A 24407-nucleotide genomic window follows, 5' to 3' on the forward strand; every position below is an offset into this window, starting at 1 on the left:
TTTTGCGATTCGGCACTGCGTTATTTTAACTGACAATTGCGCGGTCATGCGATGCCTCTCCTGTACCCTGTCCGCAGCCCCTGCACTATGCCCGCAGCCCCTGTACCATGCCTGCAGCCCCTGCACCATGCCCGCAACCCCTGCATCTCCTGTACCATGTCCGCAGCCCCTGCACCATGCCCGCAACCCCTGCATCTCCTGTACCATGTCTGCAGCCCCTGCACCATGCCCGCAACCCCTGCATCTCCTGTACCATGTCCACAGCCCCTGCACCATGCCCGCAGCCCCTGCATCTCCTGTACCATGCAGGCAGCCCCTGCACCATGCCCGCAACCCCTGCATCTCCTGTACCATGTCCACAGCCCCTGCACCATGCCCGCAACCCCTGCATCTCCTGTACCATGTCTGCAGCCCCTGCACCGTGCCCGCAACCCCTGCATCTCCTGTACCATGTCCACAGCCCCTGCACCATGCCCGCAGCCCCTGCATCTCCTGTACCATGCAGGCAGCCCCTGCACCATGCCCGCAACCCCTGCATCTCCTGTACCATGTCCGCAGCTCCTGCACCATGCCCGCAACCCCTGCATCTCCTGTACCATGTCTGCAGCCCCTGCACCATGCCCGCAACCCCTGCATCTCCTGTACCATGTCCGCAGCTCCTGCACCATGCCCGCAACCCCTGCATCTCCTGTACCATGTCTGCAGCCCCTGCACCATGCCCGCAACCCCTGCATCTCCTGTACCATGTCTGCAGCCCCTGCACCATGCCCGCAACCCCTGCATCTCCTGTACCATGTCCGCAGCCCCTGCACCATGCCCGCAACCCCTGCATCTCCTGTACCATGCCCGCAACCCCTGCATCTCCTGTACCATGCCCGCAACCCCTGCATCTCCTGTACCATGTCCGCAGCCCTGGAAGATTTTCCCCCTTAATGACCAGGCCATTTTTGCGATACAGGACTGCATTACTTTAAAGGACAATTACACGTTCGTGCGAGTATTTTTTGGGCTATAAACAAAAAAAGAGCAACAATTCTGAAAACAAAAAACAATATTTTTCACATTCTGATATAGAACATTCTCAAAAAAAAAAAAAAATTAAAAATCGAAATTTTTTCATCTTTTTAAGCCAATTTGTATTCTGCTACATATTTTTGGTAAAAAAAAAAAAAAAAAATCGCAATAAGTGTATTTTGATTGGTTTGACTAGTTATCGCGTCTACAAACTAGGGGAAAGATTTTTGTCATTTTTATTTAGTTTTTCTTTACTAGTAATGGCGGCGATCTGCGATTTTTAGCGGGACTGCGACATTGTGGCGGACAGATCGGACCCCTAACTGACATTTTTGAGGGGGCCAGTGACATTACTACAGTAATCAGTGCTAAAAATATGCACTGTTACAATGCTAATGACACTGGCAGGGAAGGGGTTAACCCAGGGGCGATCAAAGGGTTAAATGTGTGCCTAGGGCAGTGATGGGAAACCTTGGCACCCCAGATGTTTTGGAACTACATTTCCCATGATGCTCAACTATACTGCAGAGTACATGAGCATCATGGGAAATGTGGTTCCAAAACATCTGGGGTGCCAAGGTTCGCCATCACTGGCCTAGGGGGTGTTTTCTAGCTGTGAGGGGGATGGGCTTATGGAATCGACACAGACACCTGGGTTCCCAAATAGGAGGATCACAGGCGCTCTGTGCTGATTCCTGAGAGAACAACGATCTGCTGTGTATGCAACAGCAGATCGCTGTTCTCTCTCCACGGCGAGCGATCGCGGGTGCTCGGCGGCAATCGTGGCTGCCAGCCCCGTGAGTCAGCTTCCCCCGCTGGCTAATAGGGGCGCGTGCGTGCACGCCCCCAGGGGCGCTCCCGCGAACTGCCGTACAAGTACGGCGATTTGCGCAGCCAAGCCAGCCTGCCGCAGTATATCCTACAAACATTAAAGCGGAGTTCCGCCTCCCCCTCCAAAAATTAAAAGCTACACATACTGTGAGAGGTCTTCAAACTATGGCCCTCCAGTTGTTTGGGAACTACAATTCCCATCATGCCTAGTCATGTCTGTGCATGTCAGAGTTTTACAATGCCTCATGGGATGTGTAGTTCCACAACAGCTGGAGGGCCGTAGTTTGAGGATCCCTGCTGTACACATACTGTAGCTGCTGACTTTTAACCACTTCCCGCCCGCCCTATTACAAAATGACGGCGGGAATGTGGTTGTGTTATCCTGACCGGACGTCATATGACGGCGGCAGGATAACACAGCTCTGGGCGCCCCCCGGGGGGCGCGCAGAGCAGCGATCGGTGATGCGAGGTGTCAGTCTGATACCCTGCATCTCCGATCTCGGTAAAGAGCCTCTGACGGAGGCTCTTTACCATGTGATCAGCCGTGTCCAATCACGGCTGGTCACATAGTAAAACAGGAACAGCCGTTGATCGGCTTTCCTTAGTTCGTGCCTGAGCGGCACGAGTAAAGGAGCGCCGATCGGCGGCTCCCCTGACAGGGGGGGGGGGGGGGTCGGCACTGGTAATCAGATCATTGATTACCAGTGCAGACCCTCGGGGGGGGGGGCTTGATGCCACTAGATCCACCAGGGATGCCCACTATGACCCCAGGGATGCCCACTATGGCCACCAGGGATGGCAATCAGGACTCAGGGAGCCCCCCATTGCCCTCCCCATCAGTGCTGCCCACCAGTGCCCTCCCTGTAAGTGCTGCCCACAAGTGCCCATCATTGCCATCCTTTAGTGTCGCCCACCAGTGCTCATTATTGCCCACCAGTGCCGCCTATCAGTGCCCATCAGTGCCGCCCGTCAGTGCCGATCAGTGCCGCCCATCAGTGCCCACCAGCGCCGCCTATCAGTGCCCATTAGTGCCCATCAGTGCCACCTATCAGTGCCACCTATCAGTGCCCATCAATGCCGCCTATCAGTGCCTAGCAGTGCCGCCAATCAGTGCCCACCAATGCTGCATATCTGTGCTACCTATCAGTGCCACATATCAGTGCCTATCAGTGCCGCCTATCAGTGCCACCCCATCAGTGCCTCCTCATCAGTGCCTGTCAGTGCAGTCTCATCAGTGCTCATCAGTGCAGGAAAAAACTTATTTATTTACAAAATTGTATAACATAAACAAAAAAACTTTTTTTTTTTTTTTTCAAACTTTTCGGTCTTTTTTTATTTGTTTAGCAAAAAGGAAAAAACCCAGAGGTGATCAAATACCACCAAAAGAAAGCTCTGTTTGTGGGGGGAAAATGACATAAATTTGGTGTAGGTACAGTGTTGCATGACTGCGCAATTGTCATTCAAAATACAACAGCGCTAAAAGGGGAAAATTGGCCTGGGCAGGAAGGGAGGGAAGTGCCCTGTATTAAAGTGGTTAATATTAGGACACTTATCTGTCCTGGAGTCCAGCGATGTCAGCCCTGCAGCTGAAGTTTCCATCGGCTGTCGGGTGCTGCCGCCGCCATTGCCGGTAAGGGAACCCGGCAGTGAAGCCTTGCGGCATCACGGGCGGGTCCCTACTAGCGCTGCGCATTCGGATTGGCTCAGCGGCGGGGGAAGGAGGAGGGGGCCAAACTTCCGAAGGGACAGTGCCGCGGCGCCGTCTCCCGGAAGTGGGGAAGGGTACCCGTCAAAAACAGGTACCCGTTCCCCCCCCCCTCCCCCCTGAAAGGTGCCAAATGTGGCACCGGAGGGGAGGAGGAAGCAAATGAACGGAAGTTCCACTTTTGGGTGGAACTCTGCTTTCAGGGGGAAAATCTTCCGGTTCCAGAAGTGGTTAAAGTAGCGCAGTGCTGAATAGCAAAAAATTCCCTGGTCAGGAAGGGGGGGGGGGGACCTTCTGGAGTGCAAGCGGTTAGAAAGAAAATTTAAGAGAGGTTTACTAAGCAATGTTTTCCACCAGCCCAGAGAATCTGAATTCTACGGGACCCTTTGAAGCCGACAGCTGGTGTAGGATGTTCTCATGTTAGTGAGTCACCCAGAAGCCCTCATTTTGCCGCTTTATAAATGATCTCGGGGCGAATGTGACCTTCAAACAGTTTAGAGCTTCTGCCCTGCAATTACCAAATATCACCCCCATGATCAGAGATTCTCCGGCTGTGTCATCGTCTTCCCATCTGTTCCTCCCATTCCTGAGCTCGGTATTTGAAGCCCCCTAATTACACACAGCAGTCGTAGAATCTGGTGTTTATAGGCGTGAGCAGCGTCTTATCGATGATGTTTTGTCTCTGGAATTTTTTCGACGCCTTGTGTTTTGTCAGCAGGATTACATTGTGTTCTCCCAGTCCTGTTGTTAAGTGGACCTGTCACCTACATATGGAAGCCTCAGTATAGGAACAGTCCTAGGGGGTCGTAACTGGACCAGCAGTGGGCAGGAGGCCCTGGTTGTGACCATCTCTATTCCAGGCTTTCTCAACTAGAGGAACCCCTAACATAGTTTTCAGGTCTTGGGATACTCTTGCTAAAACCAACTTATGTGGGGTCAGTGGGAAAATGTCTTTTACATTGGTGGTCCATTGGAAGAATGTCCCTTACATTGGTGGTCAGTGGGAAGAATGCTCCTTACATTGGTGGTCAGTGGGAAGAATGTCTCTTACATTGGTGGTCAGTGGGAAGAATGTTCCTTACATTGGTGGTCAGTGGGAAGAATGCTCCTTACATTGGTGGTCCATTGGAAGAATACCCCTTACATTGGTGGTCAGTGGGAAGAATGCTCCTTACATTGGTGGCCCATTGGAAGAATACCCCATACATTGGTGGTCAGTGGGAAGAATGTCCCTGATGTTCAGTCTAAGAAGAGACGCTAGAAATGAGATATGTCCAGGACAGCCTTCCTCAACCCTTTTACCCCAGATGAACCCTTGAAATAACTTTCAGGTCTCAGGAAACCCCTGCTATGATTAGTCCATCAGGGATCAATAGGAAAATGCCCATTGGTGGTCAGTGGGAAGAATGTCCCATACATTGGTGATCAGTGGGAAGAATGTTCCTTACATTGGTGGTCAGTGGGAAGAATATTCCTTACATTGGTGGTCAGTGGGAAGAATGTCCCTTACATTGGTGGTCAGTGGGAAGAATGTTCCTTACATTGGTGGTCAGTGGGAAGAATGTTCCTTACATTGGTGGTCAGTGGGAAGAAGGAGGAGGACACACCCAAGGAGCTCTCTGTGAGAACCAGCCCTTTTCAAGCCTGGGCCTTGCTTGCTAGCTCGGCCCAGGAACAATGCCTGATCCTGGGGGAGGCCCTGGGAGGGATCCCCCTGATGACACGGGGCCTAGTGAGGAGGAGGTGGAGGACCCGTCTGTGGGTCCAGGCCCCGGTGAGAATGCGGATGTCTTCAGCCAGAAGGTTATCAATCGTTTTAGGGCGATTGGGAGAGCGGAAGAAAAACTTAAAGTTTTGAAGGCTGAACACAAATCCTTCAAAACCAAGTATTTCCAGGCCTGGAGTAAAAATCGCACAGCCATGAAGCCTGAGTTACAGGAATTGGAAGAAAAGGTAAAGGAACAATCTTTATTATTGGAAAGGCTGAAAGACAGAAGTGGAGCATTTAAAGAAAAGTTTGACAATGAGAGGCGTTTTACCAGCCAAGCATCAGCAAGTTCTGTGGATCAGCAGCCTCAGTTAATGGATGACCAGGCTCCATCTGCCTCTGCACCTCTCCCCCCATGCCAGAACTGGGAATCACCAGCGGCAACCAGCCAGGGGGTTGAGAGTGGACATGGATCCCTGACATTCATCCAGCAGATGGAGTCACCCCTGAAAGCAGACAAGTTTGTCTTTTCTGATGATCCATCAGAAATCCCTGAGGATGGGCAGAGGAGATACAAGCCAGCAAAGCCAGTAATGGTGGAGAAATCCCAGTACACCATGCTGCCATCCAACATGTCTGCCCCATCTGCTGTAGTGGATGGTGTCCCAGGTGAGAAGGAGCTCTGCATACAGCTACCTATTGGAGTTACCGCTGTGGAGAAACCGACAGACATGCAAGGAAAATCCCTGACCGTGGAATCCCCGGACCATCAGATGAATGTGGATGGACCTGCATCTAACACCCCAGGCATGGATTTTGCTGGTCTGGCTGAGACCAGTAGTCCCACAGCAAGCAAAATGGCTGCCAGCTCCAAAGAGCATGCTTCATGTTCACCTGAGCCTCCCAGTCTTCCAGTGCTGATTGACCAGCTGATTTCTGGTGGGGGAGGGGATCAACATAGTGCTGGAAGTGAAGTGGAAGCAGCTATGGAAGTCTCCTGCAATGTTTCACCTGTTGCTGTGTTAAAACAGAATGCTATTTCCACAGCTGAAAACCCTGTCCTAGTGGAAGAGAAGATGACAGCTGGAGTTCTTACCAGTGCAGCAGCAACTATGGATTCTGCTGTGAAGACAACAGCAATAATAAATATCCCAGCAAGTATAAAAAATGACATTAATGTTAAAGCAATGAATGTGGTGGGTGGTGGTGAAGGGGATAGTAATGCTGGGAAAAATAAAAATGACATTTCTCCTCCTGCTCAGCAGAGGAAAGATTCGATTGCACAGATCAATCCCGAATCTGTGCAATCGTTATCTGCTAAGTGTGTGTCAGATAATTTAAAAAAAACTGATGGATTTTCTGCTGGGAGGAATGTGGGAAGCTATGCTTCAGCTTTGGGGAGTCACACCAGGGTGGGTGGTGGGAATTCTGTTATTGGTCAAAATTCAGGGAGGTTTGGTGGGTATAGGAGGAGGAATGTGGTACAGTTGAGGTGGGTGGGGGATGGAACTCCACCAGTAAGGGGGAGGGTGGCTGAGTTGATTTTGGAAATGGGGTTTAAAGCTTGTGATATTTTTGCTTTAATTTGCCCGGTGGGGAGTTATTGATTTGTTGTTTGTAAAACCTGAAAGTTTGGATCTCTTCTGGGAGAGATTTAGGAGGTGCAAGGGCCTTCAGCAGTGGAGTGGTTTGGTGCCAAAAGTGATCTCAAGACAGCCTCTGATAAAATCAGTGACCATTTTGGTGCGTAACGAATCCATACCAGAGGCTGATTTATTAGTATGGCTACGCCGATATGGCGAGGTCCTCACTCCACTGCGGAAGGTCCTTGATGAGCATGGGATATGGACAGGGGCCTGGACAGTGTCACTAAAATTGGGGGTGCTGGGCGATGTAGTTCAGCACCTTCCCTGCTCAGCCTTTCTGGGTAGGGATAGGCTGACCATTTTCTACCAAGGTCAGCCTAAGGTGTGCAATAAATGTGGTGATAAAGGCAACTTTGCATCGTCCTGCACCCACAAGAAGTGCTCACTGTGCCAGGATTTAGGCCATTTGGCCAGAGAATGCACCCAGATTCGGTGCAATTTGTGCCAGCAGCTGGGTCATCCATATAGCCAGTGCCCAGAGGCACTGCATAACTTGCCAGGATTGGAGACTGAGCTGCAGAGGCTTGATAAAGAAGATGAAGCAGCTGAAGTTAGAGAGGAAATTGTTGCTGCCCCTCCTGTGTCTGTTGTGTCAGATTCTGTTTCCCCTAGTGATGTGGTCCCTGAGTCTGTCCCTCCTGTGTCTGTTGTGTCAGATTCTGTTTCCCCTAGTGATGTGGTCCCTGAGTTTGTCCCTCCTGTTGTTCCTACATCTACTGTGCGTAGATCCTCCAGACTAGCGGAAGCTGCTGGGGGGGCGGGTATAGTGGATCTTCCCCCTCGGCCTACTCCACCTCCAGTCCCTGTCTCTCGACACCGCAAACGCGGCCAAGAGGGTGCAGGGGTGCTGGATGGTGGTGGGGTCGATGGGGTTGAGGGAGGGGTGTCCGTGTCCCATGTCTCACCCTCTGTTGTGGAGGATTCGGATGAGGAGGGGTGGGAGAGGACAAAGAGGAAGAAAAAGAAGAAGAGGAAGACCCGTAAAGCGGTCGTTTCCTCCTTACAGTTAGAGCCAGGAGGGGTTCCTCTTGGCAACACATTTTCGGTTTTATCAGGGGAGGAGTTAGTATCCGATTTATCTACTTCTTTATCATCTATGGATGAGGGGGGAGTCACATAGTGTAAAGAGAGCTGTTTCGGGTGATGATAGTGTGGTGGAGGTTAAGAAACGACTACCCCAATCATCCTGATGGCAGTGCCCGCTCTGATAAAGGTGGCGACCATTAATGTCGCCAGCGTGAAATCTGCAAGAGCTCGTGATATTGCCTTATTTTTGCTCAGTGAGTTTGATGCTGAGATTTTATTTTTGCAAGAGACCTGGCTCAATTTTTTGGCCGATGTCCATCTAGCAAAAAGGGAGTGGAGATGCGGTCCCTCCTTTTGGTCTCTTGCGGCTGAGCCTTGCAGCGGAGTTGCGGTTCTTTTTAAAACCGATATGGTAACGTGCCGGCGGGTAATTGAGGTAGAAATGGGGAGATGCATGGTCTTAGACGTCTCTGTTAGGGGGCAGGACCTGCGCCTGATCAATATCTATGGACCGCAGTCAAAATGGGACAGGAAATGCCTCTTCACAAAGATCAAGCCCTTCCTTTTTACATCCCAGCAGGTTGTCTTTGGAGGTGACTTTAACACCATAATTAGGCCTGAAGACAGGAGGGTCTCCATAGACAGGCTGGGTTATGATAGCGTTTTTCTTAGAGATATGGTTAGACAAGCAGGCCTGGTAGATGTGCACATTAAGCACTGCCCTGGCAGCACGGGATTCACGTTTCAGAGAGGGAATAGTCAGAGTAGGATAGACAGGTTTTTTTTAAAGGAGAACTCTGCTTTCTCGGCTCCTGAGTTGAGGGCGGTGGAGTTCTCTGACCACTGTATGCTGTCTGTGACTCTGAATGCCTCGGACACTCCACCCAGGGGAAGGGGTACCTGGAAACTGAATTCGGCTCTCCTGGAAGATGTAGAGGTAAGACAATCCTTTGAGGATTTTTTTCAGGCACAGGTTTCTATTCTGGACTTTTGCAGCAGTAAGTCAGAGTGGTGGGAGCTTGTGAAACAAAGGGCGATTGGACTTTTCAAGGCCATAAGTAAGAAGAAGCAGCTTGGTATGTATATTGTCTACCAGCATTTGCGGAGGAAGCTTGATCGTCTTGTCTCGTATGGAGGAGATCCAGGGGAGATCTCGGAGGTAAAGCTTCTTCTTAGGAAGTGTCAATACGACCGGCATGCCTCCTTGGTTCTGGAGAGAGATTATGGGAAATATCACTCGCCTGATCCTTACCAGAACTGTAAGCAAGGCATAGCAGTTAAGACGATCATAGGTCTGAGGGATAGTACGGGTTCCCTGGTGAAGTCCAGATCAGGGATCCTGGAGATCTTCAGGTCATATTACGCAGACCTTCTGGGAAGAAAGGACCTTAGTCGGGACAGGATGGAAAGCTTTCTGGATTCTACTCCAGGATTGGGAAATGATACATTGCCTTTGATGGATTTGACAGAATCAATTTCAGCGGATGAGGTAGTTTGTGCTATAGAGAAGCTGGCTACCAAAAAGTCGCCTGGGCCAGATGGGTTGACAGCTGAATTTTACAAGTGTTTTAAGTCCATTCTGGCTCCCTTTTTAGCGGAGGTTTATAACAGCTGTTTAGAAGAGGGTTCTCTCCCTCCCTCCATGAGGCAATCCGCTGTGATTCTTCTGTCAAAAGGTAAAGACCCCTCAATAATTGAGAACTGGCGCCCCATCAGTCTTCTCAATGTTGATAGAAAGATCTTGGCGAAGATTCTTTTTTGGCGCTTGTCAGTAGCAGGCGATTTGTTGTCCAATCATCAGCACTGCTCGGTCCAGGGCAGAAGTACCTTTTCAGCAATTTTAGCTGTCCGGGAGGCTTTGGAGCGATGCAGGGCTGCTGGATGGAGAAAGTACTTGCTGGCATTGGATCAGGCGAAGGCTTTTGATCGAGTCAATCATGAGTACCTGTATTTGCTACTTGGTAGATACGGCCTGCAGGGGAGGTTTATTGATTGGCTGAAAACATTATATAAAGGGGCTGAGAGCTTCCCACTTGTTAATGGTTGGGTTGGACGGCCTTTTGAGGTTGGCTCTGGTGTGCGCCAGGGGTGTCCTTTGAGCCCCCTGCTATATGTATTCGCAATCGACCCCTTCATAAGAAGGTTAGAGAGTGGATCGTTGTGTGGGGTGCCTTTGGGCATTGCTGGTGTGCCGCCTTTGAAGGTCGTGGCCTATGCCGATGATGTGTCTGTTATTATCTCTGGGATGGAGGAGGCGCAGGAGGTGGTCTCTGTGATAGAGCAGTACACTGAGGCTTCTGGCTCTAAAATCAATCATGAAAAGAGTGAAGTTTTCTGGATGGGTGAGGAGGGTGAAAGCTTCGAACTTCCGGATGCCTTCCCAGAGCCCCAGCAGGAAATTAAAGTGTTGGGCATCAAATTTGGTCCTGGTGACTATGGTCATCGAAATTGGGAAAGCAGGTTGTTGAATGCCAATGCCAAGGTGGCAAGCTGGAAGAAATGGAAACTTTCCTTGAGGGAAAGGGTTGACTTGATTAAAACTTACCTGATCCCAATCTTTTTATATGTCAGCTTTGTCTGTATCTTGCCGGAATCTCTCTATGCAAGGGTGTACAGCTGCTTTTTCCAACTGTTATGGGGAAATAGGCTGAACCTGATCAAACGCATTGTAACTTACCTGTCCAGGCGGGAGGCTGGTCTAGGAATGGTCAACCCTATAGTTTTCTTTTCTCTGCTTTTTTTAAAGTATAATCTTGGTAATATGTTAGCAGAGACCCCGCCGGGATGGGTGGGTATTTTTCAATCTTGGTTTAGGCCTTTTCTGCGATGCTGGGAAGATGGCGGGCCAGTGAAAAGTCTGAGAGTCCGACATGGCAAGCTTCCGGCTTATGTTGCCCCGTGTCTGAAAATACTTAGGCAGTGGCAGGTGACAGTGGGGGATATCAAGTCCCTCCCCAGAAAGCTTCTGGAGAAGAGGATTTTGGGCTCTGCTTTCAGTGTGTCGCTGACCTTAAGGGATTGCCCAGGCCCCGTAATGAGGGAGGGGTTGCGTTTAATTAACTTAGGAAGAATCCCTTTGAAGTTTAGGGATCAAGCCTGGCTCGCTTTCCATGGAAGGCTCTATGTGAGAGGGAACCTGAAGCATCGCCCTGTGGATGATCGGGATTGTCCTAGAGCGGAGTGTGTTGGTAAAGTGGAGTCTATGGACCACTTTTTGCTCCAGTGTCCCTTTAACATAGAGGTTTATAAAAGGGTAGGGAGGGCTCTAGGCATCCCCTTTCTCTATCGCATGAGTTATGCGGAGTGGGTGTACGGGGCATTCCCGACTCGCTGGGATTTTGATTTGGATACACTTTTTCTAGTTAGTATAGTTGTCCGTTACTTCACGTGGAATGCACGGTGCCAGATTACCCTGCGGAAGAAAGTCCTCCCTGTCGAGGTGGTGGTGTACGATATTCTTGGTGAGGTTGGGAAGATTCGGGGTCTTGAGAAGGGCAGGGAGCCTCGAGCGGTCTGGATAAGGGCGTGGAGGAATATCAGACCTGCTTTTGGTGAACTGTCCATCTCTGGGTGAAAAGCTTTTTTCCTATGCTATTTCTTTCACGCCCTTAGCTTTTGTTGGTTAATATCTTCATTTTTGAAGAAGGGCTGCATGCATAATGGGGGTGGTTTTGTTTCTTGACCTCGCAGGTTTGCTGTCTGGTGTGGTGGTGTGAGTCTTATTAAGATTATTTTTCCCGGTAATGATGTGTTTCATGATGTGAGTTTTGTTTTTGCTGTAAAGGCAGTCTTTATTTGAGAGCAGAATTTGCTATGTATTTTTTTTTTCCCCTTTTCATGTAAATATGTATATATTTATTTATGTATATTGATTTTATGCTTATTGATTGCAAGACTTTTAATAAACAAAATTGGGAAGAATGTCCCTTACATTGGTGGTCAGTGGGAAGAATGTCCCTTACATTGGTGATCAGTGGGAAGAATGCTCCTTACATTGGTGGTCAGTGAGAAGAATGTCCCTTACATTGGTGGTCAGTGGGAAGAATGCTCCTTACATTGGTGGTCAGTGAGAAGAATGCTCCTTACATTGGTGATCAGTGGGAAGAATGCCCCTTATATTAATGGTCAGTGGGAGCATTCTCCTTCAATTGGTGGTCGCCAAGCTGTTCACTACGTTTGGAATAGAGACACTGGAGCTTATGGCAGGGTCCCTATACTGTTAACTTGATGAGACCCAGGTGGGACAGGAGGAACCTGTGGCCTGCTGGGGTCCTACTTATTCAATTTTGACCATCTCGCTGTTCACTTTTTAGTTTTTTTGGCCTTTGCTAAAACCATGATATACACCTTTTTGTGTCAAATAAAGCACAGACTGTTTTTTATGGTATGATACCTTGATTTTCACCAGCCAACTCCTCCTACACAGACCTCAGGCAGACTACACCTAATGTCTATACTTGTGTGTGCATTCCAATAAAACCACCTCCTTCCCACAGAAATCCCATTGATGCCTAATGCCAGCCTGCTGCCATAACAATGTTTCTTCTGTGTGTGGTTGACACTAACCAGCCACTGCAGTGACAAGATTAGCGGCCCTTCCCACTTCATTCTCTACGTTTTGGGGCCTCTTAATGAAGAAGCTCCAAACTGACTCAAGCTCACAGCGTCTTGGTTGCCGATTGTCTCACTAGAGTTGTCTGTTCATTTTTAAAGGATGGTAGCCTAGAAAAACAGAAAATAATTTTCAGGTCTCGAGGAACCTTTACTAAAACCAACAGAGCTGGGATATCAAATGGGGAAGCCCCTTATATTGGTGGTCAGTATGAAGAATACAACCCTTTCCTTATGGTGGTCAGAATTCCACCCTTACATTGGTGGTCAGTAAGATTAATGCAATCATTACAATGGTGGTCAGACTTCCACCCTTACATTGTTGGTCAGTAAGAAGAATATAACCCTTCCAACGGTGGACAGAATCCCACCCTTAGATTGGTGGTCAGTAAGAAGAATATAACCCTTCCAACGGTGGACAGAATCCCACCCTTAGATTGGTGGTCAGTAAGAAGAATATAACCCTTCCAATGGTGGTTGCAATTCCACCCTTACATTGATAGTCAGTAAGAAGAATATAACCCTTCCAACGGTGGACAGAATCCCACCCTTACATTGGTGGTCAGTAAGAAGAATGTAACCATCACACTGGTGGTCAGAATTCCATCCTTATGTTGGTGGTCAGTAAGAAGAATGCAAACCTTCCAATGATGGTCAGAATTTCACCCTTACATTGGTGGTCAGTAACAAGAATGTAACCATTACAATGATGGTCAGACTTCCACCCTTTGATTGGTGGTTAGTGAGAAGAAGGTAATCCTTCCAACGGTGGACAGAATTCCACCCTTACATCGGTGGTCAGTAAGAAGAATGTAACCATTACAATGGTGGTCAGAATTCCACTCTTACATTGGTGGTCAGTAAGAAGAATGCAACCCTTCCAATCATGGTCAGATTTCCAACCTTACACTGGCAGTCAATAGGAAGAATGCAACCCTTCCAACGGTGGTTAAAATTCCACCCTTACATTGTTGGTCAGTAAGAAGAATACAACCATTACAATGGTGGTCAGAAATTCACCCTTACATTGGTGGTTAGTAAGAAGAATGCAATCCTTCCTGTGGTGGTCAGAATTCCACCCTTACATTGGTGGTCAGTAACAAGAATGTAACCATTACAATGGTGGTCAGACTTCCACCCTTTGATTGGTGGTTAGTGAGAAGAAGGTAATCCTTCCAACGGTGGTCAGAATTCCACTCTTACATTGGTGGTCAGTAATAAGAATGCAACCCTTCCATTGGTAGTCAGAGTTACACTCTTACTTTGGTAGTCAGTAGGAAGAATGTAACCCTTACATTGGTGGTCAGTAGCAAGAATGTAACCCTTACAATGGTGGTCCGAATTCCACCCTTACATTGGTGGTCAGTAACAAGAATGTAACCCTTCCAACGATGGTTACAATTCCCCCCTACATTGGTGGTCAGATAGAAGAATGCAGCCCTTCTAATGGTGGTCAGAATTCCACCCTTATATTGGTGGTCAGTAAGAAGGCAACCATTACAATGATGGTTAGAATTCCACCCTTACATTGGTCATCAGTAGGAAAAATGCAACTCTTTCAATGGTGGTCAGAATTCCACTATTTCATTGGTAGTAGTCTGTAAGAAGTATGAACCCTTACAATGGTGGTCAAAATTCCTCCCTTACATTGTCTGTCAGTAAAAAGAATGCAACCCTTTCAATGGTGGTCAAAATTCCACCCTTACATTGGTAGTCACTAAGAAGTTCGCAACCCTTTCAATGGTGGTCAAAATTCCTCCCTTACATTGTCCGTCAGTAAAAAGAATGCAACCCTTCCAATGGTGGTCAAAATTCCACCCTTACATTGGTAGTCACTAAGAAGATCTCAACCCTTTCAATGGTGGTCAAAATTCCACCCTTACATTGGTAGTCAGTAAGAAGAATGCAACCCTTCCAATGGTGGTCAGATGTCCACCTTTACAGACAGATAAAAAATAAGGGTGTTGGTTTTGCCAAGTAGAATTGGCCTAGCCAGCACCATTGGCCAATGCCGCCACCATCAGTTGAGGTCAATCATCCACAGCTCAGGGAACCCTGGAAACCTTGGGAGGAGCCCTGGTGGAAAATGTCTTCTCTACAATATGTATGGACTAACAGTTTAGGCCTCATGCACATGGGACATTTTGTTTCCTCCACTGGGTTTAGGAGCATCAAGCGTTTAGACATTCATTCTTTCTATTGGCCAGAAAAAAATGTGTAATTGCCATTGGAATGAGAAAAAGCTCAAGTGCTCAACGCATCTCACCATGTTTGCAAAACGCCGCTTTGGGCGCGTTTTTTGGGCTGCATTTCCCTCCTCTGGAGAAAGGGCATCTAGTGGAGGAAATAAAATGTTCCGTCTGCATTAGGACCTAAGGTAACAGCTGTGGAATGAATTTAATAATCGACTGGGAAGATTAGGATTTCACATTTATTTATTTTTTTAATTTATTTTTTTAGGGAGTGGAGATCAATGTCACGGGTCAAGGTCAGCCATGTTACGCCTGCAAGGAACGCTGTCCAGGTTTTCTGGCACACCGATGGAGGTGGGTAAAACAACTGGGACATGACATATGAAATAAAGTGTGGGTGCTTCCGCTAGACACTAGAGCACATACTGTATGTCAAACCCAAGGCCTGTGGGCCGAATCTGGCCCTCCAGGCCATTTCATGTGGCCCTCGCACCTTTCCTGCAGATGTGGCACCCCCCTCATCTCCGCTCCTACCTTGTCTCAGCAGTCAGCAGCAGAGAGGAGGAAAGAATTCCTCCACCAGATTCTGCCCTCCTCTGTGCAGCAGCAGAGAGCCTCATCTCTGCCCCCAATTCCCCCCCAACCCCTGGTCTCAGCAGTCGGCAGCAGAGAGGAGGACAGGACTCCTCCACCAGATCCTGCGCTCCTCCATGCAGTCGCAAAGAGGCTCCCCTCTGCTCCCAACTTCCCCCCTACCCCTGTTCTCAGCAGTCGTCAGCAGAGAGGAGGACAGGACTCCTCCACCAGATCCTGTGCTCCTCTCTGCAGCCGCAGAGAGGCTCATCATTGCCCCCAATTCTCCTCCCCACCCCTGGTCTCAGCAGTCATCAGCAGAGAGGAGGACAGGACTCCTCCACCAGATCCTGTGCTCCTCCATGCAGCTGCAGAGAGGCTCGCCTCTGCCCCCAACTTCCCCCCCACCCCTGTTCTCAGCAGTCGTCAGTAGAGAGGAGGAGAGGACTCCTCCAACAGATCCTCTGCTCCTCCATACAGCTGCAGAGAGGCTTGCCTCTGCCCCCAACTTCTCCCCAACCTCTGTTCTCAGCAGTCGGCAGTAGAGAGGAGGACAGGACTCCACCAGATCCTGTGCTCCTCTTTGCAGCCGCAGAGAGGCTCATCTTTGCCCCCAATTCCCCCCCCCCCCTCCCCTTGTCTCAGCAGTAAGCAGCAGAGAGGAGGACAGGACTCCTACAGATCCTGCGCCTCTCTGTGAAGCCACAGCACCACCTTGTCTCCGCCTCCCCTGGTCTCAACATTCAGCAGGCTCCGGCAACGGAATCCTGCCTTCCTTGGTTCCTCCTCCAGACCCTGAACTTTCTACTTCCCAGTTCCACCCCAGCAGTAACACAAGGTAAGAGGGGTGCATTGGGATGTAAGGGAGGGTGGGGGACTCTTGACTTCTGATGGTGGGGGGGGGGGGGGGTGTTTCCCTGGACATCTAGTTTTACTTTGAGGGCAACCATGATGATGATGCAGCCAGAAATACAAATTGAGCTTGACACCCCTGCACTAGAGGGAGCTCTCAGTAGCTCAGTGAAATCCCTATTCTTTTCTGTTGAGAGGTTTTGAGAAAAAGGGATCTTTTTCTCCTTACTAGAAGAGAAGTCAATGAAGAGATAAAATAACGAGATCATGGGTTTGATTCAGGTCAGTATCAGGGTCAAGGTTAAGGGTCATTCAAAAACCACTGTGGGTTCCCCTTTAAGGACAGGAACGTGGTATGGGGAGGCTTCCATATGGAGGGAATTTCTGTCCCGGTGACACCGATGGGCTAATCTCACATCTCGCTGTGTTATTTCTAGTTTGGCATTCCACAGCGTTCCTAAAATTACTCCCAGCTCACCAACTTTCCCCGAGCTCAGCAAATCTCACCAGGAGGACACATTGCTTATCAATGCAAACACTAGGCCTTAAAGGGACAAATACCCCTATACATTGTTTCATGTTAATTTGTTTCCTGGTTGGATATAGTTGGAAAAAATGTGTAAATCTTGGGTGACATTTTGTGTGAATCTTTTATTAAAACATTTAAAATTAGACCCTCTAAGGCAGCGGTCTACAAACTGCGGCCCTTTGCTAGACTTTCTTTGACCCTTGGGACAGTGTTCCTCCCACTGACACCAATGATGGGGCACTATTCCTCCCACTGATACCAATGATGGGGCACTATTCCTCCCACTGACACCAATGATGAGGCACTATTCCTCCCACTGACACCAATGATGGAGCACTATTCCTCCCACTGACACCAATGATGGGGCACTATTCCTCCCACTGATACCAATGATGGGGCACTATTCCTCCCACTGATACCAATGATGGGACACTATTCCTTCCACTGACACCAATGATGGGGCACTATTCCTCCCACTGACACCAATGATGGGACACTATTCCTCCCACTGACACCAATGATGGGACACTATTCCTCCCACTGACACCAATGATGGGGCACTATTCCTCCCACTGACACCAATGATGGGGCACTATTCCTCCCACTGATACCAATGATGGGGCACTATTCCTCCCACTGATACCAATGACGGGGCGCTATTCCTCCCACTGACACCAATGATGAGGCACTATTCCTCCCACTGACACCAATGATGGGGCACTATTCCTCCCACTGACACCAATGATGGGGCACTATTCCTCCCACTGATACCAATGATGGGACACTATTCCTCCCACTGACACCAATGATGGGGCACTATTCCTCCCACTGATACCAATGATGGGGCACTATTCCTCCCACTGATACCAATGATGGGGCACTATTCCTCCCACTGACACCAATGATGAGGCACTATTCCTCCCACTGACACCAATGATGGGGCACTATTCCTCCCACTGACACCAATGATGGGGCACTATTCCTCCCACTGATACCAATGATGGGGCACTATTCCTCCCACTGATACCAATGATGGGACACTATTCCTTCCACTGACACCAATGATGGGGCACTATTCCTCCCACTGATACCAATGATGGGGCACTATTCCTCCCACTGATACCAATGATGGGACACTATTCCTTCCACTGACACCAATGATGGGGCACTATTCCTCCCACTGACACCAATGATGAGGCACTATTCCTCCCACTGATACCAATGATGGGGCACTATTCCTCCCACTGATACCAATGATGTGGCACTATTCCTTCCACTGACACCAATGATGGGGCACTATTCCTCCCACTGACACCAATGATGGGGCACTATTCCTCCCACTGATACCAATGATGGGGCACTATTCCTCCCACTGACACCAATGATGGGGCACTATTCCTCCCACTGACACCAATGATGGGACACTATTTCTCCCACTGACACCAATGATGGGATACTATTCCTCCCACTGACGCCAATGATGGGGCACTATTCCTCCCACTGATACCAATGATGGGGCACTATTCCTCCCACTGACACTCTATTGAGAATGTTTGGAGATCCTTGCTCTAAGGCCTCCTTTACATGGGTGGCCAGGGAGCTGGAATAAATAGGTGTTTGACCTGCAGTTTTTTTACTGCCCGGAAATATTTATACACCAGGTTATGTTTGCCAGGCAATGAGCATTGCTAACCGCTGCCCTTTTAAGTGAATGCTTGCCCCACAGTTGCGGCACAGTATTTATTCTGTTTCAAATGCCACTTTATGCAATAAAATACCTCCTTAGACCCAGTCTGTATGGACAGTATGGTCACCTGCTGACTTGGCGCCATCCACAGGAGGGGAGGACAGAGGAGGATACCAAAATCCCATTGCAAACAAATTACAGTGGTCAAAAACCACCTCTAGATGGCAGCATACTACAGAAAAATTATAACCTTGAGCAGTTCAATACAACACAAAAGAATGAAATGACAGTGGGACAGAGCGGTATAAAAGCCATAAATGTGCCTGTAAGTTGATGTTGACCATGGCTGGTTGTTGAAGACCATTGGTGGTCACATGCGGTTTCTGTTTCAGGAAGATCTGCCAGCACTGTCAGTGCCATTGGGAGGAACATGGCAGTGCAGCGCCTCCGCAAGACCTGGAGCGTTCTCTGTGCCGGCTGGTTGGCGCAGAACGGTTCTCCTCAGGGGAAAGCAGCTCAGATACGGCTTCGGAGAAATACGCATGGGTACCACCTGGGCTAACGCCGGAGCAGGTACCGTCTTCAAACACTTTGATGATACCCACTTATGGTCATTGCTCTCTGTAAGACATGTAACTATGTTTTCCACGTTTTATTCCAGGTCCACCAGTATTTCAGGTGTCTACCAGAAGAAAAGATCCCCTATGTCCAGAGCCCAGGAGAGAGATACCGGCTGGGGCAACTCCTCCGCCAACTTCCCCCACATGACAGTGAGGTGAGGACAATGGCCAAGCCAAGGCTTGGGGCAACGCCCGGGATTCCTAATTTTATAGGCCTGCTTTGTTCTTTGAGTCTATACTTTATCCTTCTCTTCTTATCCTTTTCTCCGTCTCTTGGGCCCCCATTCACACATTTGTATTGGAATACGCTAAAATGCACGTGTCATCCAAGGCAATGTAATAAATAGAGCCTGTTCACATCTGTGAATGTCACAACATCATTGACCAAGTATGGTCATGTGGCCATATTAGGTCAATGATGTTACCATATTAGGTCATTGATGTCACGTGGCCATATTAAGTCAATAATGTCACCATATTAGGTCATTGATGTCATGTGGCTATATTAGGTCACTGATGTCACCATATAAGGTCATTGATGTCATGTGGCCATATTAGGTCACTAATGTCAACATATTAGGTCCTTGATGTCACCATATTAGGTCAATGATGTCACCATATTAGGTCATTTATATGATGTGGCCATATTAGGTCAATGATGTCACCATATTAGGTCATTGATGTCATGTGGCCATATTAGGTCACTGATGTCGCCATATTAGGTCATTGATGTCATGTGGCCATATTAGGTCATTGATGTCACCATATTAGGTCAATGATGTCAAGTGGCCGTATTAGGTCATTGATGTCACCATATTAGGTCAACGATGTCACCATATTAGGTCATTGATGTCATGTGGCCATATTAGGTTAATGATGTCACCATGTTAGGTCATTGATGTCATGTGGCTATATTAGGTCACTGATGTCACCATATAAGGTCAATGATGTCATGTGGCCATATTAGGTCAATGATGTCACCATATTCGGTCATTGATGTCATGTGGCCATATTAGGTCAATAATGTCACCATATTAGGTCATTGATGTCATGTGGCCATATTAGGTCAATGATGTCACCATATTAGGTCATTGATGTCATGTGGCCATATTAGGTCACTGATGTCACCATATTAGGTAATTGATGTCATGTCACCATATTAGGTCATTAATGTCATGTGGCCATATTAGGTCAACGATGTCACCATATTAGGTCAACGATGTCATGTGGCCATATCAGGTCAATGATGTCACCATATTAGGTCATTGATGTTATGTAGCCATATTAGGTCAATGATGTCACTATATTAGGTCACTGATGTCATGTTAGGTCAATGATGTCCCCATGTTAGGTCAAGATACCACCAGCATCTCTTCCCCATTTATTACGTATGGCTGAGTGGCAGGGAATTAAATCTGAGGTTTACACAACCCTGCCGCAGAGCCAAGCTGCTGACCTGACTTTTTCTACCACAGGTGAACCCCCCCCAGACTGTGATTGGACAATATAAGAGCATGTGAATGCAGCAGAGATCTAGATAAAATGGCAGTGCTGGTCCTTAAAACCACCAAAACGCACCTGTTAGCGCAATGCACTGCATCAGAGAAGTGTCATTGGGAGCTTAGTGCCGGTGTCAATGGGCCAAGGAGCAAATGCAGCATTGGACATCAGAATAAGACCGGGATTACACTGCTGCAGCAATGCATACCTTCGGATGCATATTCCTGCAATTCAAGAAATTGTGCATTAGTGCCCTACAGTGGCATTAATACCAAATGGCACCCCAATGTCGATGGACGTGTGTTGAAGCAACCATAACGGTCACGTAATTGTATGTGGAGCACAGGTCCCTTCGAGCACCCCTCTGCAAGTTGAGGCAATGCCTGCAGGGGGCGAAGGAAAGGCACAAGTGTCAGGATGGTGATGCTGTGAGCTGGAATATGGGGAGTGATGGTATCAGGTGAGCGGGGGTACAACTGGCAGTGCCAAGTCATGTTAAAGGTGGAGTCAGGTCCTAAGCCTGGTCTAGTGACAGCCAAACAGGAAGACACCAAGTCGTAATCAGGGACAGGCAAGGGTCAGTAACGAGCGGGCAGTGAGGTACAATTTAGAAGGTCAGTAACTCCAGGCTGAGGTCGGTAGCAGAGCTGGACAGCAAACATACAGTGTCTTGAAAAAGTATTCACACCCCTTGAAATTTTTCACATTTTCCCATGTTACAACCAAAAACGTAAATGTATTTTATTGGGATTTCATGTGATAGACCAACATAAAGTGGCTCAGTAATGGAATGGGAATGAGGATCGGGATCAGGAGCTCAGTGATGGAATCAGAACGTGGATCAGGAGCTCAGTAATGGAATCAGAGCGAGGATCAGGATCAGGAGCTCAGTGATGGAATGAGAATGAGGATCAGGAGCTCAGTAATGGAATCAGAGCGAGGATCAGGATCAGGAGCTCAGTAATGGAATGAGAATGAGGATCAGGAGCTCAGTAATGGAATGAGAATGAGGATCAGGAGCTCAGTAATGGAATGAGGATTAGGATCATGAGCTCAGTAATGGAATCAGAACAAGGATCAGGAGCTCAGTAATGGAATCAGAGCGAGGATCAGGATCAGGAGCTCAGTGATGGAATGAGAATGAGGATCAGGAGCTCAGTAATGGAATGAGAATGAGGATCAGGATCAGGAGCTCAGTAATGGAATGAGAACGAGGATCAGGAGCTCAGTAATGGAATGAGAATCAGGATCAGGATCAGGAGCTCAGTAATGGAATGAGAATGAGGATTAGGATCAGGAGCTCAGTAATGGAATCAGAACAAGGATCAGGAGCTCAGTAATGGAATCAGAATGAGTATCAGGATCATGAGCTCAGTAATGGAATGAGAATGAGGATCATGAGCTCAGTAATGGAATTAGAATGAGGATCAGGATCAGGAGCTCAGTAATGGAATGAGAATGAGGATCATGAGCTCAGTAATGGAATTAGAATGAGGATCAGGATCAGGAGCTCAGTAATGGAATGAGAACGAGGATCAGGATCAGGAGCTCAGTAATGGAATGAGAATGAGGATCAGGATCAGGAGCTCAGTAATGGAATGAGAATGAGGATCAGGATCAGGAGCTCAGTAATGGAATGAGAACGAGGATCAGGATCAGGAGCTCAGTAATGGAATGAGAATGAGGATCAGGATCAGGAGCTCAGTAATGGAATGAGAATGAGGATCAGGATCAGGAGCTCAGTAATGGAATGAGAATGAGGATTAGGATCAGGAGCTCAGTAATGGAATCAGAACAAGGATCAGGAGCTCAGTAATGGAATCAGAACCAGGATCAGGATCAGGAGCTCAGTAATGGAATCAGAATGAGTATCAGGATCATGAGCTCAGTAATGGAATTAGAATGAGGATCAGGATCAGGAGCTCAGTAATGGAATGAGAACGAGGATCAGGATCAGGAGCTCAGTAATGGGATGGGAATGAGGATCAGGAGCTCAGTGATGGAATCAGAACGAGGATCAGGATCAGGAGCTCAGTAATGGAATGAGAATAAGGATCAGGATCAGGAGCTCAGTAATGGAATTAGAATGAGGATCAGGAGCTCAGTAATGGAATGAGAACGAGGATCAGGATCAGGAGCTCAGTAATGGAATCAGAACAAGGATCAGGATCAGGAGCTCAGTAATGGAATCAGAACAAGGATCAGGATCAGGAGCTCAGTAATGGAATGAGAATGGGCATCAGGATCAGGAGCTCAGTAATGGAATCAGAACGAGGATCAGGATCAGGAGCTCAGTAATGGAATGAGAATGGGCATCAGGATCAGGAGCTCAGTAATGGAATCAGAACGAGGATCAGGATCAGGAGCTCAGTAATGCAATCAGAACGAGGATCAGGATCAGGAGCTCAGTCATAGAATTAGAACAGGTATCAGGATCAGGAGCTCAGTAATGGAATCAGAACGAGGATCAGGATCAGGAGCAAGACTGAAGACCTTTCAGCAAAGAGCTTGTGCAGAGATCAGGTTTAAATAGTACTCACGCCCGTGCTCATGCTCGCCCATGCGCGCAAAGACACATATGCAGTTCGATTTCTATGTCCACGAATCTGTGCACATCAATAGAATAATTTATCTCCTTCTATTTCCACCCATCTAGTAAATTTCTGTCCTTATCCCCCATCCTCTTCCTCCTGCTCGGGCTGAATGTCCTCTTCTTTAGTTTCCGTTCTCTATGTTCTCTATGTGGCAGACCCAGGGCTGCTGTTTGTTCTATGCTAGGCCCAGACCCGCTGTTAGTTGTATGCCGGTCCTGTCCCCAGGCCCGGTACTGCTGCTCTTTGCAGGGAGAGGAAGAGCAGGAGCTGCTGACGCTATTCAGCCAAAAACGGAAACTTGAGAACCTCGGGCGAGGAGCAGTCCGTCCCGTCCCCAGAAGCACCAATGGGACAGTGTGCAATAAGGTAAGAGCCTCACAAGCTCTCCCCCTATCATGAAATATTCTCCAAAATATTGTCCAGGGAACATGCTGCACACAGCAGCCTGCACTTTATAAATGAGTTCACACCACAGCCTGCATTTTAGGAATGAGTTCACAACACAGCCTGCATTTTAGGAATGGTTTCACACCGCAGCCTGCATTTTAGGAATGAGTTCACAACACAGCCTGCATTTTAGGAATGATTTCACACCACAGCCTGCATTTTAGGAATGGTTTCACAACACAGCCTGCATTTTAAGAATGAGTTCACACTGCAGCCTGCATTTTAGGAATGATTTCACACCGCAGCCTGCATTTTAGGAATGATTTCACACCACAGCCTGCATTTTAGGAGTGGTTTCACAACACAGCCTGCATTTTAAGAATGAGTTCACACCGCAGCCTGCATTTTAGGAATGGTTTCACACCGCAGCCTGCATTTTAGGAATGATTTCACACCACAGCCTGCATTTTAGGAGTGGTTTCACAACACAGCCTGCATTTTAAGAATGAGTTCACACTGCAGCCTGCATTTTAGGAATGATTTCACACCGCAGCCTGCATTTTAGGAATGATTTCACACCGCAGCCTGCATTTTAGGAGTGATTTCACACCGCAGCCTGCATTTTAGGAATGATTTCACACCGCAGCCTGCATTTTAGGAATGATTTCACACCGCAGCCTGCATTTTAGGAGTGATTTCACACCGCAGCCTGCATTTTAGGAGTGATTTCACACCGCAGCCTGCATTTTAGGAATGGTTTCACACCACAGCCTGCATTTTAGGAATGGTTTCACACCGCAGCCTGCATTTTAGGAATGATTTCACACCACAGCCTGCATTTTAGGAATGGTTTCACACCACAGCCTGCATTTTAGGAATGGTTTCACAACACAGCCTGCATTTTAGGAAAGATTTCACACCGCAGCCTGCAT

The 24407-nt window shown here is 48.1% G+C and overlaps 2 protein-coding genes across 5 annotated transcripts in view; both read left to right on the forward strand.

Moving 5' to 3' along the window:
• WDR45 (WD repeat domain 45) overlaps positions 1 to 24407 on the forward strand; it is a 443369-nt gene that overhangs the window by 247317 nt on the left and 171645 nt on the right. The gene's annotated exons all lie outside the window — the stretch shown is intronic.
• PRICKLE3 (prickle planar cell polarity protein 3) overlaps positions 1 to 24407 on the forward strand; it is a 55437-nt gene that overhangs the window by 21713 nt on the left and 9317 nt on the right. For 2 of the 4 annotated variants that reach the window (XR_014225480.1, XM_082263358.1), the window contains exons 2-5: positions 15002 to 15087; positions 18767 to 18947; positions 19036 to 19149; positions 23314 to 23454. Coding sequence is in view for 1 of the 4 variants with exons in the window: in XM_082263358.1 (XP_082119484.1) it covers positions 15002 to 15087; positions 18767 to 18947; positions 19036 to 19149; positions 23314 to 23454 (522 nt within the window). In the remaining 3 variants the exon portion in view is untranslated. The remainder of the gene's footprint in view (positions 1 to 15001; positions 15088 to 18766; positions 18948 to 19035; positions 19150 to 23313; positions 23455 to 24407) is intronic. The other 2 variants (XR_014225481.1, XR_014225482.1) reach the window with 2 other exon arrangements.

Source organism: Pelophylax lessonae, assembly GCF_965119305.1.
Source record: "Pelophylax lessonae genome assembly, chromosome: 7".
NCBI classification, from domain to species: domain Eukaryota; kingdom Metazoa; phylum Chordata; class Amphibia; order Anura; family Ranidae; genus Pelophylax; species Pelophylax lessonae.